Source organism: Loxodonta africana, chromosome 25 (genome assembly GCF_030014295.1).
Source record: "Loxodonta africana isolate mLoxAfr1 chromosome 25, mLoxAfr1.hap2, whole genome shotgun sequence".
Lineage (NCBI taxonomy): Eukaryota > Metazoa > Chordata > Mammalia > Proboscidea > Elephantidae > Loxodonta > Loxodonta africana.
Genome location: NC_087366.1, coordinates 22,995,169 through 23,013,882, shown reverse-complemented (window position 1 = coordinate 23,013,882; position 18,714 = coordinate 22,995,169). Strand labels below are relative to the sequence as shown.

The window sequence follows — 18,714 nt, the reverse complement described above, 5'->3', positions numbered from 1 at the left end:
TCCACTTCTACACAAAAAGATCTAGGATAGGTTTCAGGGAGTCCTGAATCATCTTAAATATTTAAAAAAATTTTTTCTTTCAACCTGTAAATATCTATTTTACATTTTGGGTTGTGCTCTAATACTATGTTGTTTATTTTATTGCTCAAATTATTCCATGACCATTGGGAAGTCTTTCAGGTTGGCTCCTGTATCCCTGTACTATGCTCCCATCATTTTGTTTTTCTGAGCACTTGCTTTCTGACACTACTATGTGCTCTAGACTCATCATGTATTTTCTCTGCTCCAGCCCTAGAATCAGCCTTTTCCCCAAAGGGCTCTGGTTTCTTTTATTGGAGAATGATATTTAGAAACCAAGATCTAGGTGCTAGTTGTGCTTGTTGAGGGGGTGGGGGGCGAGGGAGACCATAAAGGAGGACAACTGGCTCAGAAATTTATTGGTACAGTTTGATCTACCTTGCCCTAATGGATCAAACGTCCATGGTTCAAATTCTGTCTACAGTTTCAATTTAAAACACGAGCAGCCGAACCTTCAAGGTTAATATGCAGCTTTCAACAGTGCCGCCTGGTGCTAAGCTTAGGTATTTCTATACTTGTAATAGCTATTTTTTGTGTATTTAAATCCAAATTTTGCCATTCCTGTACCCCATATCCATTGGCATAATATCCCAGTATTATTATTTTAACAATCTTTTCATCCATTTCTCAGTATTTTCACTAACTAGTAATTTATTCCAGATTTCAGAAAGGGAGGAAGTTCGAAAAAAGACGAAACTAGAAACAAAAATCACTCCAATCAATTCCTTAAGAAACTTTTTTTTACCTAGGAACTGAACGCCTAGAGTAGTTCACATACTGTACATATTTTCTGAGTACAGAAAGTCTTCCTTTTCCTACCTACCCTTCTCCTTACCCCTTCCAACAGTGCCCCTGGTTTAGACTGACCACGTAAAGGCAAAAGCAATGCACAAAGAATCTGAGAGTCTTGATAGGATTTCTGATAAGTGGGTGGGATAACTGACTTTTAGCTACTCCCCTAACTACTTCTGGCATCTACATCAAACAAACACATTTTCATCAAGCTTTTTATTTTAAGCTAATTTTAGACTTAGAAAAAAGCTGCAGAATCAGTGCAGAGTCCCCTTATATCCTTTGTCCAGCTTCCTCTAAAGTCAACATCTTATATAACTAACGCACAATGATCAAAACCAGGAAATTAACATTTGTACAATTCAATAACTAAACTACAGACATACTGACATTTAACCAGTTTTTCCACTAATGTCTTTTTTCTGTTCCAGGATCCAATCCAGGATCTCATATTTCATTTAGTTAATATTGCTCCTGAATCTCCTCCAATCGGTGACAGTACCTTAGTCTCTCCTTGTCTTTTGTGACCTTGACGCTTCCAAACAATACCCCTGAATTTGGGTGTGTCTAATACTTTCTCATGATTAAAAGAGGTTATGCATTTTTTATGAGGATAATATCACAAAAATGGTGTTGTACCTTCATTGCCTCATATCCTGGGGTTTGCGATACCCCTCTATCTTATTACTGGTAATATCAACCTTAATCACTGGTTAACATGGTTATCTCCACGGCCAAGTTACTATTTTGCCTTGTAGTTAATAATTACCTTGGCACAGATACTTTGAGACTATGCAAATACCCTGTTTTTCCTCAAAGTTTTACCCACTGGCACCATTGGTGAATTTTATCTGTAATAATTACTACTGTGCTGTTTGCCTAACGGTGATTTTCTATTTTCCTCTTGGTTTATTAACTGCACTTCTATAAGGAAGAGTTGTTCCTTCTACCCCATTTGTTTATTTATTCAATTACATCAGTATGGGCTTATGGATATTTATTTTACCCTACAAGTTAAAATTCAATACTATCACTAGTCATTTTGTTTCTCAAAGGTTCATCTTGTATTTTCCCTGCCCCAGCCCTGGAATCAACTACCTCCCTAAGAATTCCTGGCTCTCTTATCAGAGGATAATGTTTAAAAACCAAGATCTGGGTGCTCACTGCTACTGGGGTATCATTAATAAGCCAACAATCTGGACAACAACTGCTAATATTTGTTTCCTTACTAAATTCATTAGCCAGGAATCATACCCATGACCTGGGAGGCTGGTGGAAATTAAAATTCTTGGGCACCACCCCAGACTTACTACACCAGAATTTCTGAGGGTCTGGGACGGAATTTGTGTTTCGACAGGTTCACCGGTGGTTCTGACACTCACTATAAAGTTTGAGAAACACTGCATTAAAAAAGGAAAACTATTTTTCCTTCACTATAAACCCTATGTTCAATTTACTTTTCAAATGATGAACCTCTAATTAAAAAAAGGAAAGTTTAGTCATAATAACTTACCTTGTGCATAAATTGTATTTTTATTGCCACAACTAATAAAACTATAGGCAAATGCCTCATCTATTAAGGCACTAAACACTTTGCTATTCTACATTATTTTCTTGTAAAAATATTGTTCAAAGGTGGTGGTCAAACAAGTTATAAAGTAAAAATACTGCTACTTTTATACAAAGAAGTTGTAAGTCAGCCCTCAGGACCAACTACTGCTTACACATATGACCTAACATCAATATAGTGAATCTGAAAATACAGAACTCAGTACAGCACTGTCCTCTAAAGTCCCACCGCCTAGGTTTGAGTGATCGCTCTGGCACCTGACTTGGTGAATTCTCTCTGTATGCTTTGGGTTTCTTAACTACAAAACGGAAAGGTTAACACTACCTAGATGAAAGAAGTGTTGTGAGGGATAAGTGAGATAATGCACAACACTTAGCACTACGGGGCAGAGAGGAAGCCCTCGAAAACTGTTAATGATTATTATTTGAATTATTAAATAAAAGCACTAAAGGTTTTGCTTTTTGGAATGGGGAAAGCCAAGTGGGAACTGTACGAAAGGGAAGTTCTACAGCTTCTTCCCTAGATCAGAATAGAGGCAGAACCAGAAAGTTCTGTTTACGTGGGTGAAACAAAACCCTCAGAAGTTAACAAACCAATGTTTTAAATTTGACTTTTTGCACAAATGTAACTACATTTTTACATTATGTATACCTACGGTGAAAGTCTGAAGGAGAATATATAAAAATGAAAACAATTTGATTTGTTGCGGTAGCAGAGTTATAGGTGAATTCTCTTCCTTTCTGTTTCAACCACCAAAATCATGTGCCAACTCCTTTTATAGTAATGAAGAGAAAAGTAGCCCAAAGAGCAATAACTATTTCCGTTTACTAAGTCCTTAAACTATCCCATTTAATATTCCAAATTACCCTATGAATCTTCACTTTGTAAGTGAAGAAATGAGCTTGAAGTCACACTGACACAACAGGAATTCAAACCCAACCCTGACTCCAAAGTTTATGCTCATAACCAACGCTGGGGACATCCTTCCTTATTCCCAAATGCTTGATTTTCTGTTTAAAGTTTATGATAAAATATAATCACCGTATTGAATTCTCTCTTGTAGCAAGCAGTTTAATGAGTAGTTTGAAAGATACAGAAATATTAATAAGATTTTAATACAACTAAAATCTTAAGTTCAAAAACAAAAAGAGGCCATTTTTAGTTGTTATTTTTTTTGGAGCTTGTAGAATCCCTTTATGTGCTTTTACATTTGGAATCCTTCCCTTTAAAAGAGGTTTGTTTAGTGTAGCTATTCTGAGCAAACCTTCCTTCAGCAAACTCAGGTGGCACTTTACAGAAACATACATTTTTGTAGAATATAATTTGAAATGATTTTTTAGGCAAAATAAATTATATATGAGACAAAATAAATTATTAAAATATCCAATAATTCTCAAACAATTAGCTAAATTCTGAAGTCGGTTTATTTGTGAATTATAGAAGCTCTTTAGGCTAATACTGTCACCTCTACATTAGATAGGAAACTAGGAAAAATAGAGCTTAAATGAGTCACCCAAGGTTACGTGATAAACCAGCAGCAAAACTGGTAATCAAGTTGTGGAGTCTATACTCAACATAATAAACATTCCTGAGGGCTCTCACTTTTTCACAGCGAATATCAGTTTTTCAAACTCTTCTGATCCACACAAAGGCTTCCAAGGACATTTTTAGTTCCTCTACCATGAAATTCCTTTTCCTATTTAATGATTTTCCACTGGCCATTTATATACTGGAGTCCCAGGATGGCATAAACAGTTAAACACGTGACCATAAATCCTCACCTACTAACCAAAAAGTTGGCAGTTCGACCCGCACCCAGAGGTGCCATGGGAGACAGGCCTGGCAACGTGCTTCCAAAAGGTCACAACCTTGAAAACCCTATGGAGCAAAGTTCTACTCTGCCATACTTGGGGTCGCCGTGAGTCAGGGTGGGCTCTACAGCAACTGGTTTGGTTTTGTGGCTTACCATGAAGTTCCTTTTTCTATTAAATTGATTTTCCACTGGCCGTTTATATACTAATCACGTGCTATAAAATAAAATAAAACAGATAAATATGGATAATTGCCATGTTTCTAATTCTTAAAAAACAGACAAGGAAAACATCTCTCATATAGACCCAAAATAACTGTTCTTAAACCTAAGGATAGATAAAAGTGAAACAAAGCCAGTATGTTCAATCAGAGTGAACTCATATCCATGTGAGTGTAACAGTATAAAGTCTAACAAGTACTGCTGACAAAGTGGATAGTGCCAAAGTATGGAGGACTACAGGCTTTGTTGAAAGAAGAAAAAGGTGTAAACTTTTTCATTGGGTATGAAATACAATAGAAAGTAGGGTTCATATATAAAAAATGGGAGCCCTGGTGGCACAGTAGTTAAGTGCTCCGCTGCTAACTGAAAGGTCAGCGGTTGGAATCCGGGAGTGGATCCGAGGGAGAAAGACGTGGCAGTCTGCTCCAGTAAAGATTACAGCCTTGGAAACGCTATGTGGCAGTTCTAGTCTAACCCACTGGATCGCTATTGAGTCGGAATTGATTCCATAACAATTTTTTTTTTTTTAAATATGTAGTACGTAAGTAAATGAGCCCTGGTGGAGCAGCGGTGAAGAGCTACAGGTCGGCAGTTCAAAACTACCAGCTGCTTCTTGGAAACCCTATGGGGCAGTTCTACTCTGTCCTATAGGGTGGCTATTGGTCAGAATGGGCTCGCCGGCAATGCGTTTGGTTTTTTGGTTTTAAGGAAAAAGTCAATTGTAGGGTCTTCCTAAAACTTCAAACTTTGTGCTTCTTAGCACCATTAAGGCTTTAAAAGGAGTCCCTGGATGGTAAAAAGAGGTAAGCCGTCAACTACTAATAGAAAGCATAGCGGTTTGAACCCACCCAGAGGCCTCAGAAGACAGGCCTGTTATCTACTTCTGAAAGGTCATAACCTTGAAAGCCATATGGAGTACAACTCTACACATACAGGGTTGCCATGAGTTAGAATCAACTCAATGTCAACCAGTTTGCTTCTTTTGGTTTTTTTCTTTAAAGGCTTTAAAAACAAAAAAAAGTTAACTATTTTAAAAGGATTAAGATGAACGATGGGATCTTGTGAGGTACATGTCACTTTTTTCAAGGAGGTAAAGAGATTACTCACTACCTGCACTAGTATTCGTATTTCCCATTTACTCTTTGAATCTTATAAGAATTCTGCTTCTCATTTTACTCTCCAAAAAAAGAAAAATACACTCACCTTATCCTATTTAGTACTTTTAAAATTCTGTTTATCCTTTTTTACTATAAAACAAAAATATACCCCCATCCTACCCCGTTTAATGTTTTTGCGGTAGGGTGGTGGGGGTGGGGAGGGATCGTTTCTCAAAGAGCGTTTGAAAGGAGAAGGTATCCGTTCAAATATTAAAACATAGAAAAGTTGAATATGCATTTTGTTTACTTACAAATTCCAGGTGTTTTAAACCGTCGACTGTCAAATGTGCGGGGAGCCTTCGAGTGTTCTTCCTGCTCCACAACACTGGGCTACACCCCACGGCCGCAGCCGCTAAATACCGTTCCTGTCCCCTGTCCCCTGCTCACGTGACGGCGACCTCCGCCGGGAGGCGCCCACGGCATGCTGGGACTAGTAGTCTCCCGGTCTCTCCCCTCCCTTCTCTTTCCCCCTCTCTTCCCCTCCACACCCTAAACCCCAGCAGCCAGCGGGGCGCTGGAACTAAAGACTTGGTAAATGCGCACAACAGAACCGCAGACATCCCGAGATTCTTATGCTGATTGGTACCTGACCAGAAGCCAGGCATCTCTACAAGACGTCTGACGCCCCTGACCCCTTAAGGATCTGAAATTCATAGGCTGGAAAAACCCACAGAACCATGACAGTGAGAGGCGGTACCAAATGATAACGACAAGCACCAGTCAGACTTGGCTTAGAATCCGGCCTCTGCCATTACTAGGTGTGTCTTTTCAAGTTGCTTAACCTAAGCCTCAGTCTGCTCGTGCGTCAAGTGGGGCCAATACTACCTGACTAATACGGTTGCTGTGAGTAAATGAGATGACGTAGAGAGCGATAGCTGCTAAATGATTTTAGTGAATGATCAATAAAAAGGAGGTATTATTTTGACCTATTAATTTTATAAATGTGAAAACTGGAGGAAGGGAAGTGATTTGCCCAAGAACATATGATTGGTTAGGGGCAAAGTAAATTAAGTCTAAAATTCAGGTTTTCCAGTTTCTGAACATCAGTGCAAGACAAAACAGAAGATATCTACTCACTTCTCCAAGTAAATAGCCTCCTTTGCCATGACACTTATGACCAACACACTATTTTTGATTTTTGTCTGACTCCTCCCTTAGAGGAAACCCTGGTGGCGTAGTGGTTAAGTGCTAAGGCTGTAACCAAAAGGTCGGCAGTTCAAATCCACCAGGCGCTTCTTGGAAACTCTAGGGGGCAGTTCTACTCTGTCCTATAGGGTCACTATGAGTCGGAATCGACTCGACAGCAGTGGGTTTGTTTTTTTTGTTTTGGTTTCCTCCCTTAGAATATAAACTTCAAGAAGTCAGAAAGGGATTTTTGTTAGTCTTTTGGTCTATTTTGTTTACTGCTGTATCCACAGGACCTAGAAAGGCAGGGACTGGCCAGTACATAGCAGAAGTGCAAATATTCACTGAATAACCCCTATAGTATTTGATTTTTAGTGCCTTCACCTCTCTGATATCTTCTTTTAGCAGAAGTCACAGGATTGGGAACACCCTTAGATTCTGTTCATTGACATTTCTAACTGAACAAAGAATACGGAGAATATGTATTATATTCCATTCACCTCATTAAGTTTTCTTAATTTCAGCATAACATTTCCAGCAGATGTTTTCACTTATCTTAAGAGTCCTTAAAATGTTTTTCTAACACTTGTGAGAATGGGGGGGGGGGTGGAGCCAGCTACTATATCCTTAATTTACTTCCTCTTATTTAATATTTTATTCACCTTTCCTTATTAAAATTAACATTATCCTTTTCTAAGATAGAACCCCAAAGGTATTTCCCTGTACGACCAGAAACGTTGTGAATATTATAGATGTTTACTTGGTAAATAACTGGATTCCTACTTTTTGTTAGGTGCCATCAAGTTGATTTTAGCTCTTAGCGACCCCGTGTGACAGAATTGTTCCATAATGCTTTCTAGGCTGTAATCTTTACAGGAACAGATCCCCAGGTGTTTCTCCTGCTAAGTAGCTGGGCGGGTTCAAAACCGCCAAGCTTTAAGTTAGCCACTAAGTGCTTAACCACTGCACCACCAGGGCTCCTTAGAATTTGTTTACCCTAAACAAAAAACTCATGTACAAAAACAATTTTATCTGTAAAGTTACTAGGTGTGGGAGGCAGTTACAGAAAAGCTGGGATTATGTATCCTTATTACCTAAACAGAGGGAAAATCCTAAGTGAATGTGACTCCACTTTTAAGATTCTCATGATTCATTTATTCTGAAAGCTGTTTTTAAGCATTTAAAAGCATTTTAAGTTACAAATTAATATATGTGATTATTCAATAATATATAAAAGCTCTCATCATTCTCTCTTGTAATATCTCCTCCAAACCTAAGTTTTATAAACCTGTATCCACATTTCTATATAGTCACCTTCCTGGTAAATGTTTCAAAGAGGCTCTTAATGTTTTAATAATCATAATATGAACTTTGTGTATTAATAAAGTTTTATATCTTTTAATAATACCTATTAACAAACATTTACTGTTATGTGTTAATAATGAGTAATATACTAACCATGCTATAGAGAAGGCATTACTTAAATAAAATGTAACCAATGTGGCTGAATAGTACGTATACAAATTGTTAAATGGGAACCTAATTTGCAGTGTAAATTTTCACCAAAGATACAATACGTATTTTTTAATTAAAAGAACCATAAATAAAAGCCAATTGTTACCAAGTATTATTACTTTTCTGCACTGTGTCCTGCAAATTTTCCACATGTACCACCTAACCCAGGCTAACAAGGGAGAATACCTGTTTCAATTTCCCTTAAAAGATTAAAAAAGGAGGAGGAAAACTCCCTCTCTTTACTTTTCCTCCAGCTTATAATAAACGAAGCTAAAATAAGCTAAGCTCTTAACGGGCTAAGAGACTCTCTAAAGCATGTAATTCCTTGTATCTGTAACCAAATTTAGACTATTAGTGAAAGCATAATACACCTAAAAAAAAAAAGACTTAATTAAATTGAAATTTGGCCCAATTTTGAGCAAATGAGTATAATAAACATTCTAAGGTGATTAAGTAAAATACTTGAAAGAAACCTGTTAGCACCTTCAATTTTTTCATAATTATTCATTGTAATTGGTATCCAAATTACGAATTTTTTTCATCTGCTTACTACAATCAACCATAAAGCCCTCCAAGCAGACAAGAGTGTATATAATACAGCTTTCTTTCAATAATTATTCAGACTTAATCGATTTTCCCTCAGCTTACTAAATTTGGTTAATTTGCTGATTATCCAAATCTCTAAGCGTGGTGGGGAAACAAATGGCTTTTATCGTGTTTTTTTTACTCAGTAAACACAGGAACTCTAAACCAAATGCACTATATCAAGTCACGCCCAGGATCAAAATCAAAATAATGGGTCACAACTTAAAATACAGCACTGCCTTTAATAAAAAGTATTTATTTCTCACTGTGCATAACGCAGTACTACGAACCTGCTGTTGGAATAGAGCTTATATACGAACGTATGCTATGCACGCATCTCTAAAACGGAGATCCACCGAGTTCGACAGTAGATACGACTTTGTACACTCTTAACGGGTGACTTAAAACTGGGTGACAGCCTTCATAAGAAACTTGAAATTTTAAGTTTCGCCGTGAAAAGAAGACATGTGCCAAAGACGTAAGCGTCACTCTCGCCAGGGACACTTGAAAGGGTATGGCCACGGTAGCGGTCGATCAAAAAACATCCCAGGAAAACTGCGCAACAGCCTGAAGTCGAGGACTGAAACAAGTCTTCACCCTCGTCCCACTGGCTTTTCCCAGACGCTCGGTCCAGGGGGCCATGACAGGCGTCTCCTGCGCGCAGCCAACACCTGCCGGCAGCGCCGGGCTTAGGACAGGCAATTTGCGCAGCCACTTGTCCCTTTTTGTTGCCCCTTCCCCTCCCTCCCTCAAGGCCGAGGACAGCAACGTCCTCCTCCTCCTTCTCCTCCTCTTTGGTGCCTCCAGCCAGGAGGCGGGAGTGACCCACAGCAGCTGACCCAAACCAGGCACTGCCTCTCCCACAGCCCACAGGAGCCACCATGGGCCCAGAGGCGGGTTTGCAGCACTGCAGCGACGACGCAGGTGGCGGCCCCGGCGACTCTCAGCTACCTCCCTGACCACCGCAACCACTGCCCAACACCCCGAGAAGCCATCGCCACCACCGGCAGGAGGATCTAAGCGCCCCAAAGGCACCTTCGCAATCGGCTGAAGATACGTCAACAACTATGGCGGGCGACGGGCGGTGGGTGGAGCCGGTGCGGGAAGGATGGGGGGTGTACGTCACGCCCAGGGCCCCCCTTAGGGAGGGAAGGCGCCGGCTTGCTCCTCAAAATGGCAGCGGCAGTGACGCGTCGGCGTACGGAAGTTCTTTTCCATCGCGCCACGGCCGGCGGGAAGTGAGGTTCTCAGAGGAACCGCCAGAAGTGTACGGCGACTTCGAGCCCCGGGTGCCCAAAAGAAGGCCTCCGCTAGGAAGACGAACCTCGCCAGAAAAGTTCCGGCCTGACTCCGCGAAAGAGGAAGTAAAAGAAAGCGCCTACTACCTTCGGTCTCGGCAGCGGAGGCAGCCGCAACCCCAGGAAGCCACGGAAATGAAGGCACGAAGGGCTATCCGCTTACAGCAACAGCTCTCGGAGCAGTCTCTGCCACAGCCGTCTCCGGTTATGACCAGGAGAGGGTTACGGAATTCTTATTCCTCCGAAGGTGAGAACGATGGAGGTAACGTTTTAGCCGCTAGCCGGGGAGCGGGAGGACTCCCTGTGCGCGCTCGCGGCGGCCGTGCGCCTCCGCGGGGCTCGTCCTGGCGAGGAGACTCGTAGTTCCTCGGGCCCGGCTAGATGTGCGCCCCCGCCCAGGGTCCGCCCCAATCCGCGGGCGGAAGGGGAAGCGAGCTGGGGGAGAGGGGCGCTGGCAAGAGGGCGGGAAACGAGGTCGCAGGGGACTACTGAGGCAGAACCGAGGAGCTGCTGCCCACCCCTGGGCATCACCTCAGGGGAGTCAGGGTTGCCCCTGTCTGCACGTCTCCACAAGGGGGTGGCGAGTTAGGCGGCAGTCGGGACCCCGAATCATTCCGGTGGTCTCAGTTTTCATTTCCATCCCCTTTGCCCTGAGTATGTTTCTACCAAAGTCACTACTATTTTTTTCTTTAACTGTCAAAAGGCCACAAGTCCCCAGCCCAGGATCATGGTTGTAATCAAACTTTACAGTCTTTTTCCATCCTCATCCTGGTGAGGGGGGAGAGGGGAAATTTTGAGAGCGTGGGTGTTGCTAGGGATAACGGAGTTGGTGAATTAACTTGAGACCCCACCCAAATCCATACACCTAGATGAGGTCAGTTATCCTGAACTGAAACTCTCCAATGCCTGATAAACTTGTGCGCAAGTATCCTGGTGTCTGCCAAAATTTGCCACCTTAAGAGGCCCTCCGTCTAGCCTCAGTGGTAGCAAGAGTGTTAATTAGGAAGTTTTCTTCTAAATGGGCCAACAGGATGCTGGCAGTGTGAGTGTATTGCCGTCGAGTCAATTCTGACTCATAGCGACCGTATAGGACAGAGTAGAAATGTCCCCATAGAGTTTCCAAGGAGCAGCTGGTGGAATTGAACTGCCTACCTTTTGCTTAGCACCCGAGGTCCTTCTAAATGGGCCAAAAGGATGCTGGCAGTGTGTGTAGTTTAGGTAAGTCACAGGTGAATCAACTCCTTAACCCATCCTCTCCCATCCTGACTGTGGGGATTTAACAGAGTCACAGGTGAAGTTTCATCTTAGCCCTTTGTAAGGCACCCGTGAAACAAATCGCGGCGGTGGGGGGCGGGGGAGTGAGGTTTCAGTCACAATGGGATGACATAGTGTAGACCATTGTTGGCTATGAAGAGGCAGTGATTTTCAGCATAGAGCTGTTATAGGCTATAGACACGTGAAGTGTTTACACATTTGAAGGCTTGTCCATTTTGGAAGGTTCGTGTTAAAGATATGTAAGTTAGTAGAGCCTGTATGTATCTATATATATGGAAACCCTGGTAGCATAATGGTTAAGAGCTATGGGTGCTAACCAAAAGGTCGGCAGTTTGAATTCACCAGGCGCTCCTTGGAAAGCCTACGGGCCATTCTCCTCTGTCCTTGCAGGTCACTAAGAGCCAGAATTGACTCGATGCAATGGGTTCGGTTTTTATATGTGTGTGTATATATATATCTGTTTTAAGATTATAAACTTACTTAAGACAAAGATCCTAACACATGTATTTGAAGGATCATGTTATACTTCAGTCTTTATGCTAATTCTGTATCTCCTTCAGTACCCTGATGGCACAGTGGGTAAGCCTTTGGCTGCTAACTAAAAGGTCAGCAGTTGGAATCCGCAGTTGCTCCTTGAAACCCTATGGGGCAGTTCTCCTGTGTCCCATGGGGTTGCTGTGAGTTGAAATGTCTTGAAGGTACAGTACAGTACTTAGGAGAATGCTTTGTGCATGGTAAACAATAAATACATGTTACAGTGTACTGACTCTTAACCCAAGTGCTTAGGCTAAATTTTTTTTCCCTTTTTTTGACTAGTAAGGAATTTACTTCAGTAAATCTATAAGAATCTAAACATTTTTCACTCTTCCGCTTTCTGCCGTGTAATTTTTGATGATTCTAGCCTATGGTTTTAAATTTTCTGAATATATTTTTGTTATAAAGCGCCAGTGGTGAATAGTTTATTTTTATATTCTGATGAATTCATTTTTTTTTTTTAATATTGTGATTTTGGAGAAAGTTTACATAGCAAATTAGGCTCTCATTTAACAATTTCTATACATATTTATTCGGAGCCCTGGCAGCATAGTGGTTAAGAGCTCAGCTGCTAACCAAAAGGCCGGCAGTTCAGATTCACCTTGGAAACCCTACAGAGCAGTTCTGCCCAGTCCTTTAGGGTTGCTATGAGTTGGAATCGACTCGATGGCATCGGGTTTGGTTTTTATACATATTATTCAGCGACATTGGTTATACTTTTCACAATGTATTGGCATTCTTATTATTTCCATTGTGATTGTTCTGTTTCCATTAATCTAGCATCCTTGTCCCCCTTACCTTCTCATCTTTGGTCTAGGGTAAATGTTGACCGTTAGGTCTCATTTAGATTGTTTAGAGGAGCACAGCACTTATGGGTTATATTATTTATCTTATGAGCCACTCTGTCTTTTGGCTGGTAAGTGTTCTCTGGGAGTGGTTTGAAGGGTATCCCAGGGCGATAGTCTCAGGAGTTCCTCTAGTCTCTACAGGTCAGTAAGTGGCCTTATTTTAGGAATTTGAGTTTTGTTTTACATTTTTTCCCCCATTCTGTCCAGGACCGTCTTTTGAGCTCCTGATCAGATTAGTCGATAGTGGTAATTAGTGGCACTGTTTAGTTTTTCTGGTCTCAAGGTAGGTGTTACTGTGGTTGGTGTAGACTGTTAGTTCTGTAGACTAGTTTCTTCTTTGAGTCTTTGGTTTCCTTCTTTCTCTTTTGCTCTAGATGTGTAGAGACCAATAGTTGTATCATAGATGGCTGCTGGCAAGCTTTTAAGATTCCAGATGCCACTAAGAAAACTAGGATGTAGAACATTGTGAGCTATGTTATGCCAATTGACCAAGTTGTCCTCTGGGACTATGGCCCTGAGCCCTCAAGCTCAGTAACCCAATCCCATGAGGCGTTTGGTTATGTCTAGGAAGTATCCATAGCTGTGCCCCCGTGTGCTTTATTTTATATATGAATATATACGCACCACACAGAAACATGTATATACATTTGCCTACAGAAACATCTGTATGTGTGTACCTGTATGTTCGTATATGCTTTAAAACCATAGGGTTTCCAAGGCTGTAAATCTTTACAGAAGCAGATTGCCACATCCTTTTCCTGGGGAGCAGCTAGTAAGTTCGAGCGGCCAAGCACTTTAACCACTGTGCCACCAGGGCTCCTTTATATGTGCTTTCCTATACATTTGTAAGTATACATATCTATCTCTGTAACCACACATATTTTCTGTTGTTATTACTGTTGTTGCAAAATTGTATATATTTTGGCTTTTGTGAAAATCATCCCTTAATCTTGTATACTTTTTAGTGTCATTTTTTACTTTGGTCGAGTTTACTGACTTCACCCTTATTTGACATTGCCTAACCCATCACCAAAACTAACAAGTGTCTGCTATCTACAAAATGATTTCCCCTTCAATCCCAATCCCAGGTAACCACCAAAGAATGTGCTTTCTCTATGTGTATGTATACCTATTCTTGTCTTTTTGTAATAGTGAGGTCATACAGTATTTGTCCTTTCACGGTTTAGTTATTTCACTCAGCACAATGACCTCCAGATTCATCCACGTTACAGTGTATTTTGAGAACTCATCATTATTTTTTATGGCTTCATAGTTTTCCTTTGTGTATATGTACCACAGTTCATCCATTCTTCTGTTGATGGGCAGTTAGGTTGTTTCCATCTTTTTGATTTTGTGAATAATGCAGCAGTGAATATAGGTGTGCATTTATCTGTTCATGTCAATAGTTTTAATTCTCTATGGTCTATACCTATGAGTGGGATTGCTAAATCATAGGGTATTTCTATTTCCAGCTCTTTGAGGAAGTGCCATGCCACTTTCCATAGTGGTTGAATCAATTTACAATCCCGCCAGCAGTGGAGTGGGGTTCCAGTCCCCTTGGGCAACCTCACCAGCATTTGTTTTGTTTTGTTGATGGTTGCCATTGTAGTTTTGATTTGCATCTTTGGTGGCTAATGATGTGAGCATCTTTTCATGTTTGTTGGCTGCTTGAATGTCCTGTGAAGTGTTTCTTCATGTCCTTTGCCCATTTTTTAAATGGGTTGTCTTTTTGTTGTTGAGTTGTTGAAGTTTTCTACGTATTTTAGAGATTAGGCACTTATCAGATATATCATTTCCAAATGTATTTTCCCAGTCTGTAGGTTCTTTTTTCATTCTTTTGATGAATTTTTTTTTTTTTTTATTGTAGTTTAGATGAAGGTTTACAAGGCAAACTAGTTTCTCACTGAATGATTAATACACATACTGCTTTGTGACATTGGTTGCCAACCCCTTGACATGTCAACAACCTCCCATTATTGACCTTGGGATCCCCGTTACCAGCTTTTCGGTCCCCTCCTGCCTTTTCGCCTTTGCCCCTAGGCCGGTGTGTCCATTTAGTCTCGTTTTATTTTATGGGCCTGTCTAATCTTTGGCCGAAGGATGAACCTCAGGAGTGACTTTATTACTGAACTGTAAGGGTTTCCGGGGGCCATATTCTTGGAGTTTTTCCAATCTCTGTCAGACCAGTAAGTCTTGTCTATCCAGGACCCTCTATGGTGATCCCTGTCAGAGCAGTCGGTGGTGGTAGCCAGGCACCATCTAGTTGTGCAGGACTCAGTTGTGCTGGACCAGAGTCTGGTGGAGGCTCTGGTAGTTGTGGCCTATTAGTCCTTTGGACTACACTTTCCCTTGTGTCTTGGTTTTCTTCATTCTCCCTTGTTCTCAATGGGATGAGACCAGTGGAGTATCTTAGATGGCCACTCGTAAACTTTTAAGACCCCAGGCACTACTCACCAAAGTAGAACTTTTTTTTATTATATAAATCATGTTATATCAGTTGAGCTAGATGTTCCCCAAGACCATGGTCCCCACAGCCCTCAGCCCAGTAATTTGGTCCCTCAGGGAGTTTGGATATGTCAGTGGAGCTTCCATGACCTTGCCTTGGACAGGTTGTGCTGGCTTCCCCAGTATCGTGATAAAGTTTTCTGATGAGCGTAAGTATTTAATTTTTAGGAGGTCCCCGTTATCTCACTTGTCTGCTGTTGCTTGTGTATTTGTAGTTGTGTTTGGTGATCTGTTATTGAAAAAAATTAAGTGAAATAGTTTATTTTTATGTTCTGTTTTAAGAGTGGCTCTAATTAGATCCCAGAGTTTTAGTAAACCTAATTACACATTTCTAAAAAAGTTAATTACTTGGCATTTCTCCTGATGTGCTGCTGTTAATATGCATAACCTGTACCAGGATCTCCTAGGTTATGCATTCTGAATTTTGTTATGTTTCTCCTTCAGAGGATGATCCATCTTCCCAAACTGTCTTAAGCCAACCAGTCTCAAAGAAAACTGTCAGAACACCGGAGGTTCCAGGTAAGAGGAGTTAATTTTTTGTTTTTCTCCTTAACTGTTTCTTTTTCTTATGTACAGAGTCCCAAAACATTCCGTATTCAGAGTTTCAGTGAATCTTCTTTATAAGTCCATAGAATTTAGCATTGAAGACATATGTCAAGAAAAGATGGTGGCTGACACTTGAGTAGCTACTAGATACTAGCCAGGTTGTATATGTTAATTAGTCCACACAATCTTAAGGGATAGATGTTATACCCATTTTATAGATGAGAAAACTGAACCTCAGGGTAATTAAGACTCTTACTAAGGTCACATGATACATGAGCCAAATTCAGACCCAGGTTTTGTTCTCTAAAGCCCCTTCATTTTCCCCAGGTACCTCGCTGTTACCCTTCTGTGTAACAATTAGCAACTGAGTCATGTTTGTTACGTTTCAATGATTGTCTGTGCCACACTGCTTTCCATTTAAAATGGATTAAGTGTTCTGCATGGTGAAATCATGATATATACTAGTATAGTCAATCTTGTCAGTTTCATACTATATTTCATTGAATCTAAGGTGCCATCAGTTGTAAGATACGCTATCATTGTTTTATTTACCACCTAGAAAGAAAAAATGCTGCCGATTAAATTGTAATATGCCATAGATTATAAGATGCATAAGAAGCCCTTGTGGCACAGTGGTTAAGCACTTGGCCATTGACAGAAAGTTAAGCAGTTCGAACCCATGGGGTGCTCTGTGGGAGAAAGATGTGACAGTCTGCTTCTGTAAAGATTTACAGCCTTGGAAACCCTATGGGGCAGTTCTAATCTGTCCTATAGGGTCACTATCATCTGAAAGTGTTTAAAAAAAAAAAAGCGTCTTAAAATCAATATAACTTGAAAGTAGGCTATATTTAATAGTCCACTTAAGTTATAAAAACTATTTAAAATACTTGGAAAACAAGGGGAAGGATTAAGTTCAGTTAAATTGTTAATGCTTGGTATACTTTGGGTTTTAGTTCCATTTTCTTTTATTTGTTAAGAAAGTCCCATAACAAATGATTGTAGCTAATGAAACTGATCATCCTGTTTTTTTGTTTGTTTGTTTGTTTGATTTTTACCTAAGTCCTGACTTTTTTTTTTAACTAGTTCTTCTAGTAAGATTATGTTTTATAATTTGAAATACTCTGTTTTCAATTTAGAATAAAATATATCTGGCTCAAGTTCAGTTCCAGATAAACACACCTTCATGCTTAATTCCTTGAACAGCCTATGTTACTGTGTTAAGTTTATAAACTATTTTAGAAAAAATGCTTTGAGTGATGGGTACTACAATTCAATTTTCCAGGACATTTGAAAAAACAGTAATCTTGAAATTTTATTTACAGTAGATTTCATTGTATGCCTTATACCTGGAGAAGTAAAATAACTCATGTTAAAAATTTAGAGTAAATTTGTAAAAATTATGGAGTTAAGTAAGCTGATGTAATGAAGACTAAGCACCAGCCTATAGACTATTATAAAACTGTGATATAGTAGAATGTCTTAAGCATTCTTTTGGAGTTCTAATTAGGCCTGTATTTCACTACTTACGAGGTACATGGTTGCATAATGTTGTGGAAAAAGCACTGGACTTTGGCAAGTTGTTCACCCACCTTGAGCCTCAGGTCCTTTATATTATCTGCCCTTCCCAGCTCACTACAGATACTAGATAGTGTATTATGTAAAATCACTTTGTAAACAGTAAAATATACAAGATTTTTATTCTCATGGCACTTCATAAGAGAGTACATCTTCTACACCCTGTCCTTTAGGATGTGTAATAAGATGTTCAATAAATATTTTCTGTGCAAATGAATGGACTTCTCTCTTCTAAATACTGTAAAGGGAAATTGGTTAAGTCAATTTTGTAAAAACAGACATATGCAATCAACATAATGGAAAGGGCCAACGATAGCCAGTCCAGAATGTGGTTTTTGCAGTTCTCATACAGGCCCAAAACATAATGCTTTTTCAGAGTGATGTATGAAACAAAACCTAAAATAATCTGAATTTAGATATATATTGGGTTTTAGAATACGTTGTGAAAGCCTTTTTGAGAAAACATACCTTTATAAGTGGTTTTCTAGGCAAACATTAACATTTTATTTAAAATTAAAGTCTGCATTTCCCGGTTACACACAAAGTTAAATAGTTGTAGGCAGGGAATATACTAACTCTCAAGAAGTTAGCCCTAAAATTAAGACATATACCATTAATAATCCATAATGTTAAGACAAAAATGAAATAGATAATTGAGTTGGTGCTGTGTTACAGATTTCAGTTCTTAATTGAGAAAGTAAGAAGAGTTTTATTTGGTATTTCTTTCCTTTAATACGAGATGGTATGTGGAGAAAAATTGTGAATTTCTCCTACCAGAACGTATTATATGGCAGGAAACGTGCGTGTCATTCATTATTGTATTCCCACAGCTAGCATAATAAAAAGCTCAGTAAACCTTTGTTGGATAAATGAAGGGATGATTGTATAATAAACTTAGTACTTTTGCCGTTTCATATTATTTTAAATGTTTTTTCTTCCTATATTAGTGGTGAGTGAAGACCGTGTACTCAGCCTGTGTAGACCCCCTCTAAGAAACTCAAGAACTGGTAAGAGATTATTTTGTTTGTTGGCTTAACTATTTTATAAATATAATTTTATTTTTAAATAAGAATAGTACATGTATTCATATCATTCAAAATTCAAAAGTTACTATAGATAAGCAATGAAAAGTCTCCTAGCCACATCTGTTTCTTAGCTACCCAGTCTCCTCATGAGAGGTAACCAGTGTTATCCAGTTCTTAGGTATTTTTCTAGAGATATTTTATGGAAATACAAGGAGATTCATGTGTAAATTATCTTTTCTTCTCAGTTTTAACAC

General features: G+C 39.7%; 2 protein-coding genes across 17 annotated transcripts in view; one reads left to right on the top strand and one right to left on the bottom strand.

Annotated features, from left to right (window-relative positions):
- The window catches only part of TOR1AIP2 (torsin 1A interacting protein 2), a 48,275-nt gene extending 37,921 nt beyond the window's left edge, over nt 1–10,354 (bottom strand). For 3 of the 12 annotated variants that reach the window (XM_064276571.1, XM_023549224.2, XM_003410975.4), the window contains exon 1: nt 5,881–6,055. The gene's annotated coding sequence lies outside the window, so the exon portion shown is untranslated. Of the gene's footprint in view, nt 1–4,406; nt 6,060–10,239 lie in introns of those variants that run through there. The other 9 variants (XM_064276570.1, XM_023549223.2, XM_064276568.1 and 6 more) reach the window with 7 other exon arrangements.
- The window catches only part of TOR1AIP1 (torsin 1A interacting protein 1), a 43,664-nt gene continuing 34,623 nt past the window's right edge, over nt 9,674–18,714 (top strand). For 2 of the 5 annotated variants that reach the window (XM_023549226.2, XM_010590981.3), the window contains exons 1-3: nt 9,680–10,399; nt 15,759–15,833; nt 18,383–18,442. In XM_023549226.2, coding sequence (XP_023404994.1) covers nt 9,922–10,399; nt 15,759–15,833; nt 18,383–18,442 — 613 coding nt within the window. In that variant the 5' untranslated portion in view covers nt 9,680–9,921. Of the gene's footprint in view, nt 10,400–15,758; nt 15,834–18,382; nt 18,443–18,714 lie in introns of all 5 variants that reach the window. The other 3 variants (XM_003410863.4, XM_010590980.3, XM_010590979.3) reach the window with 3 other exon arrangements.